This window comes from Melanaphis sacchari, unplaced genomic scaffold (genome assembly GCF_002803265.2).
Source record: "Melanaphis sacchari strain LSU unplaced genomic scaffold, SCAv2.0 Contig691_pilon_pilon, whole genome shotgun sequence".
In the NCBI taxonomy this organism is placed as follows: domain Eukaryota; kingdom Metazoa; phylum Arthropoda; class Insecta; order Hemiptera; family Aphididae; genus Melanaphis; species Melanaphis sacchari.
Genome location: NW_020271495.1, coordinates 1 through 7,380, shown reverse-complemented (window position 1 = coordinate 7,380; position 7,380 = coordinate 1). Strand labels below are relative to the sequence as shown.

At 27.1% G+C, this 7,380-nt stretch overlaps 1 protein-coding gene and 2 pseudogenes across 1 annotated transcript; all 3 read right to left on the bottom strand.

Moving 5' to 3' along the window:
• Positions 1–344: 344 nt before the first annotated feature.
• Positions 345–996, bottom strand: LOC112600752 (annotated as a pseudogene).
• A 1,311-nt stretch (positions 997–2,307) lies between these two features.
• Positions 2,308–2,744, bottom strand: LOC112600751 (annotated as a pseudogene).
• A 3,247-nt stretch (positions 2,745–5,991) lies between these two features.
• LOC112600753 lies at positions 5,992–7,326 on the bottom strand (the record flags this gene model as incomplete). The annotated part of the gene is made up of 2 exons (XM_025348058.1): positions 5,992–6,495; positions 6,586–7,326. Coding segments are annotated over 2 exons (1,245 nt in total), but the record flags the coding sequence as incomplete, so codon positions are not given.
• Between the last annotated feature and the right edge of the window lie 54 nt (positions 7,327–7,380).

The window sequence follows — 7,380 nt, the reverse complement described above, 5'->3', positions numbered from 1 at the left end:
ATACGGATAAGCAATCGAGTTTAAAAAAACTTTAACGTTTGTTAAATTACAATGATCAAATACACTACAATCTTTTGTTAATACATTTTTACGTCCCTTCTGCAATCCGATTATAATAAATCGAGGTTTTTCTAATTTTGAAGCAGTTTTCAAGTTCCATACAACTTTTTAGTGGTTCCAAGTTCAGGGTATTCGAAAGTTTCAAAAGACCTGAACGGGATAAATAAACTTTTTTCTTTTTCTATAAATTTTAATAATTTCAATCTTTCTTCATCATCAACAATGATATGTGGTACCTTCCAAATTATTTTATTCAAAACGACTTTTACAGAATTAGTATTACATCAATCTTCATGTTCAACTTTTGTTAAAACATTCAGATCACTATGACTTCGAGTTAATATTAGTTCTAATCTAGAATTAACTAATATTTTTTTAAAGTCTTCGAACAAACCTAACCAATATTTCAGTGGAATGCAAGCACTAAATTCACCATTTGCGTTTGCGGGGTTTGTATTATTTTTAAAAATCCAACCTGCATTTTCATAACAGTTAAAGTTATCTGGTGTACATGATAGATAACCTTTCAACGAGCTGGTTATACCTAGTACTCGAGTACTATCTACTTCTATTCCATTGATTTCAAGTCGTATTTGTTCAAAGGGATATGAAAAACCGTTATTAGCAAGTTTTACTTCACTAGCTTCTGATATTTTACCTTCTAAAAAAATAAAACTCTCATGCAAATACGGATAAACATCTGTTTGCTGGATTGATATTCGTATTTCATCATTATTATTAAATTAAGTTGTATAAGGCGTATATGAATGATATTCAATTTTCGTAATTTTAGAATCTGTTTCAAACCTCGAACTTATATCCAAAATATCGCTTTCAGGCATTCTGTTTCAATTTATAGCCTAACGCCTTTAAAATGTTTTTATTTTTCACTGTCAATTTTTTAACTTTACTTGATGTTGACGGTAACACTTTAGTCGAATGACTAGCTAGTCTAACCTGAAGTAATGGGCTTATATTAAATTTTAATCCCATGTTAAGATCCGTAACGTTTAATATGTAGTACAATTGTTAATGTATCACAAAAATTATCGATTTGATTTAAATCTTGATCAACTAATTGAATAGTTATTAAATCAATATTTGTTTTGTTCAATTTATAATATATAAGGTTTGGTGGTGATTGAACCACTTTTGTTCCAGTTTTCCCACTAGAGAAAAACTCGTAAATTGAATGAGTTTGAACGTGATTACTGAATGATCCTTGAGCAATATTACACATCACTTTTATACAGTTAATTGTGTTTAAATTTATAGCTTTTTCCGAACGCAGAATTTGAAAATCTGGATAATAGTCCCGTTTTTCAAACCCTAATAAAGGCGCTATTCCATAAACCTTATTAAACTTAATTAACCCATTACATTTTATGAGAGATTTAAAATCGTTAGGATCAATTAAAATTTCGAAAGATATAGATGTTCCATTTTCTTTATTAAAGTCTGTTACTTGCTGGTTAATATCTTTAATATTTAACAACCTTTTTTTAGCGTAATAAAACAAATTTCCAATCCATTTCGATTCTTATCTAATACTTGAATTGCAAATTTATTATTTTCGAATTAATATTTGGAAATAAATTGAACGTTTGTAAACATAATAAAGCTATTTCAGAGTCCTCATACACGTTTAGAGGTGGAAAAAAAGTTGTAATCAATTTAGTATCATTCCCGGTTAAACTTAGAGTGATTAATTCATACATTGTAAAAATTTAAGACATAAATGTCCACAGTTAAATGAATTATAATTCTAATAATTTGAATAGTTATATATGATTTTGTTTCCTTTAAAATATTTTTGTAATTCAATTGGTGGAGGTAAATCACCAAAGCTGTCAAAGTATGTAACTTTATCCTTATTTTTATAAAACGCTACCCAATGACTTCCATCGCCTGAAGATATATTTAAGTTTAATATTCCACATTAAATTTTAAGCGGTTTTTTAGGTAAGTCGTTACGTGAAAAGATTCCACGGAAATGACAAATATTAAACTCTCCAACACTTTTTATAATATCTTGAGATGAAAGTGGTCAATTAGGCAGCGTATTCATCAGTTTTTTTTTCTTAACCTATTATTCTTCAGATATAATCCACTACCTTTTTTTCTTTTCGAATTTTATATTACATTATATACACTAGCACTTCCAGACATTAAACTACCAAGTGCTGATAATCCTGCAAAAATAGGTATTAAGGGAATCAAACTTTTTTTCTGACCCGGTATCAAAATCTATCTTTTACCACTATAATTTTTCTTAACCTTGCTTCTTTTTTTCGCTGCTAATGAACTATTTTTTTTTCTAGTTTGTTTTTGTCTACTTTTGTAACCCATCCCCATTTTTTGTTTAGCCTTCATCGCATTTTTTACCAAGTAGGCAACAATTTTCTCTTTTCGAGGAGTGTCTTTAGCTTTAAATCTTTCCCAAGAACGATTTTCTAACACTTTATCAGCTAACTTTTCGCGTACACTAAGTCGTGATCGCGACAAGCTTTATCTAATGGGTTTATTCCTTTATCACCACGATCTATTCGCTTTTCTAATTTCATACCAGGACCACAAAACTGATAACCAGGAATGTGAGCTTCAAACGGAAGACTATTTATAAGAGAGTTTATAAAACCTTTTCCAGTCTTATCTGATTTCCACTTAAGAGTTGAACGCGTCATCAATAACTGATAATAAATTATAAGTTCTAGAGTATTTATAAGAAAATGAATTTGATTGAACAGAAAGATAAATTAGATATTTTAAATGTTGATACTCAAGTAATAAAAAAATTGTCAAGACACGGTCCGTTATTACCCGACACTATACGTGCTATTATAGTTAGTTGGTCCTAGTGGTTCGGGTAAAACAAATATAATGTATAACCTAATCACACATGAAAACGGATTAAGATTTGAGAATATTTATTTATACTCTAAAACTTCTAATCAGGAAAAATATATTTTATTAAAAAAAATAATAGATGTTATAAAGGGTGCTAACTTTTTTATATTCACAGACGCTGAAAAAGTTATAAAACAAAATCTAACTAAAAAAAATTCTATCATTATATTCGATGATGTATCATGTGGCCCGCAATCGATTATAAGAGATTATTTCAGTATGGGTAGACATTCAGGTGCTAGCTCTGTATCTTATTTAGCACAAATATATTCTAAAATTCCAAAACAATTGGTGAGAGATAACTCAAACTTTTTAATAATACTAAAACAGGATGATACAAATTTACGTCAAATATTTAATGATCATTCATAGGCTTCATAGGACTTCTCAGAATTTCGGAAAATTTCTCATTTATGCTGGAATCATAATGATTACGGATTTATGGTTATCGATAAAACACGTGAAATCAATAAAGGTAGATTGTAGATGTGGTTTTCATACTTTCATTAAAAAATAAAATAATTATATAAATATAGTTGTAATTTAGTTAACATCTACATAATATTGTTTTAAGTCGTAGGAAACAGTTAAATTAAATTATTATTTCTAATGGATAAAGAAAAAGTTTTGTTAGAAAATTTTGTGACATCGAAAAAAAAAATCAGACGTAAAATAATGGATATGAGACGTGGTGCTATAGATTCTGATAACTATTTTCGTGATACATTTAAACCTTTACTCGAACCATCGAATACATTGTCAGAAAAAAATATTCCGATTATTTCTAATAAAGATGAAGAAGTTTTAAATGCTAATGATGAAGATAACAAAAACTTATTAAATTCATTGTTTGATAATTTTTTTATTTTAAATCCTAAATCACGACGTTATGATAAATCTTATGGTATGCATTATGACTCAGTTAACAATCAACTTAAAATATCAAATATCCCTGTTACTTTTGAACATGGTAACTTACACTTACTCGATAACTACTATCCTTGGACTAAAGGACTTTGGTCTTTATTATGTGAGAAAGTAACAAAAAATATGACAATGCAGGAAATGGAATCATACTATAATATTTAGAAAATAAGTAAAGTTTTTTTAAAAGCAGATGGGAAACCAAAGACTTCGGGATATTTTAAATGGATGTATGTTGTAAAACCTTTATATGAACGAATGAAAATTGAGGAGAAACAATTTAATGAGGAAATATTGAAAATTAATAATGCGAAAGTTAAAAATTCTACTCAATTAAATCTAAAACAATTTGACAACTTTTTGGCTAGTTCAAGTGCTAAACGAAGAAAAATCGATAATAATACAACTATAAAAAATGGCCCGTTTGATTTTTCACCTTCAATGAATAGTTCTAAATTTAAAGAACCTCCAACTAGCCAGCTGTTCAAATTTAGTTTATCACCAAAGGGTAAAAAAGGTTCTGGTTTATATAAAGATGTTATACCTCAAATACAATTAGTATATTATGATGATCTAAATGAGTTAGTTGAGAGATTGAATCTAATAACTGCATCTAAAGGGTTGGTAATACTGGTGTTAATAATGAAATCATATCTATTCTAAAGGAATTACGTGAAAGAAATATTATAGTATAATGTCAACATTAGAGTGTATAGCTAATGAGTTACATCGACCTGCTAGAAAAATATTCCCTAGACGTAGCACAATAACACGATTTAAAGATGACCTTTGGCAAGCTGATTTAATGGATATGCAATCTCATTCCAAACACAATCTGGGTTTTAAATATATTTTAGTTGTTATAGATACATATACAAAATATGTATGGGTAGAATCGCTAAAAAATAAAACAGGTAAAGAATGTACAAAAGGAATGTCTAATATATTAAAACAAGCCAATCCTAAATTATTACAAACAGATAATGGTACAGAATTTTATAATATTGAATTTCAAGATTTAATGAAAAAATATAAAATTAGACATTACAGTTCATACAGTGTTATCAAATGTTCGATTGGTGAACGTGTTATACAAACGCTTAAAAATAACATAATATATAAACATTTCACTGCAACAGGTACATGGAATTGGTATAACACAATATCAAAAATTATTTATAACTACAATCATACAAAACATAAAACGATTAAATGTACACCATACGAAGCTAGGATGAATACAAGTAAAATTAAATCAAATATACAAATAAATAAAAAAACATTATATAAACCAAAATTTAAAATTAATGATAAAGTAAGAATATCAAAATATAAACACGTAATTAGTAAAGGATATACACCAAATTGGACAACAGAAATTTTTACAGTTTCTAAAATTTTACATACAAATCCGATAACTTATCAACTAAAGGATGGATCTGGAAATATAATTTTAGGTGGTTTTTATGAACAAGAAATTAAATTAACCGATTTCTCAGACACTTTTCTAGTTGAACGTATTATAAAAAAAGTTAAAGATAAAATGCTTGTTAAATGGTTAGGTTTTGATTCAAGTCATAATTCATGGATATCATCAACAGATATTTTAAAATAAAAATTTTTTTTTATTTATGTATTTTTTATTTAAAAAAATAAAAAAATGTATTATGTTTTTTTAAATGAATTAATTATTTATTTTATAATGACCATACGCTAGTGTATTAATCCCATCATCCATTATAAAACATTTATCATCGTTTGCACTTATTACGAGCTTATTCATTGTTTTTGAATGGACAATATGTTTATTCGATTGAATAAAATTCATTTCTCTACAAGTTTGTTTATCATCGACAGATCTATCATTTATATACGCATTTAATATTTTCATATACTCTTTAAAGTGCATATGTTTATCAATTATATATTTTTTTACTCCTTTTGCTTTTTTTACCTCATCATCATTTACAGTTTTATAGGCGTATAATTTCGGTCTTAATGATACAAATTCCTTTAAAATTACTCCTTCCATTTCATCCTTAAAATATCCTGGTTGATTTTTATTGATTTCACAAAACAATAATGATTTTTTGGATAGTTTTATGTATCGAAAAACGGTAATAAATCATATCTTAAGTCATTGAAAAAGTTGTGTGTTTGAATTTCATATACCATAGAATCTGTATCTGAGTATAAAGAATTAATTTTGTTACCATATCTTTTTTTCATTACATCATAATGAAAATCATACATAAATGTTTTCGAAACGTCTAAGATTGCGAATCCTACATAAATCGGTTTATCAAATTTAATAATTTCCTTATGCCGATGAATAGCCATTAGATTTTTAGAGTATATAGTTCTATCTTTAAAATTAGTTTTCATCATTAATTTATTTGCTTTTATTTCTGATGAAACCAATTTTAAAGAAGTTCTAGCTCGAACATTTTCCATACATTTACCAAAAACGCTATTAATTAATAATTTCCAAAAGTTTTTTTCAAATTTGTTTTTAGCTATTACTCTCATTTTCGTACAAAGTTCAATGTATGGTGCCAAACATTTACTCTGTGAAAATCTTATAGCTCGATGAATTTTTACCAACTTAAGTCCATTAACAATTGCTTGTTTCAAATTTTTATAATGTACAATATAATTTTTTTTTGATGATAACGTAGTAATCAATTTTTTAACTTTTGAATTAGGAGGACATTCGTTTATAGGTAAAAATGAAAAATCATTATGCTTTTTATGTAAATATTCAGGGTAATCAATATCAACTTCTAATATATATCCAACTTTCGAATCATCAGGAATTTTAGTAACGTCAATGTCTAAATCATCAACCCATTCAAAATCTTTTAGAGGTAGTTCTGTTAACATTGATTTTCCATATAAATTTACACAATCAAGATATGTAATCCATTTGATTGGTTTATCAGAATCATAGCTTAAACCTTTAATTTTTGGTATATTTACTTTAGCATATCTTTTTGTTGATTGGACAACCCCACCTCTGATGGCATTCTCAAAATATAAAAGCTGGTTAAAATCTTTTAATATTTCTAATTTAACCTTAGTATATTTAAGCATACAATCAAAAGTAAACCCTGGAGCAGTCATATAATTAGCAGGATCTAGTCTAAGAGTAGACAAACATAAATCTCTAAAATTTTCGAACACATCTGTTGGTATAGTAACATCAGTTTTTAAGTAAAGATCGCTATATTCACCCAAAGTTTTTAAATCGAACATCTTCCATATTTTTTGGGCATGAGAATAATCTTCATCACTGATTTCCTCATCTTTTAAAGAGTTATAAAATAGATTTTTTGGAGGTAAACAGGTTTCATTTAGTTTACTCCAACTATCGATGTATTCATAAGGGAAAACACCTTTTCGTGTTACTAAATTTAATTTTTTATTAGAAAATATCTTTATAGTTTCTCTAAATCTCGATTTATCTTCATTCAAATTATCCGCAAGTTC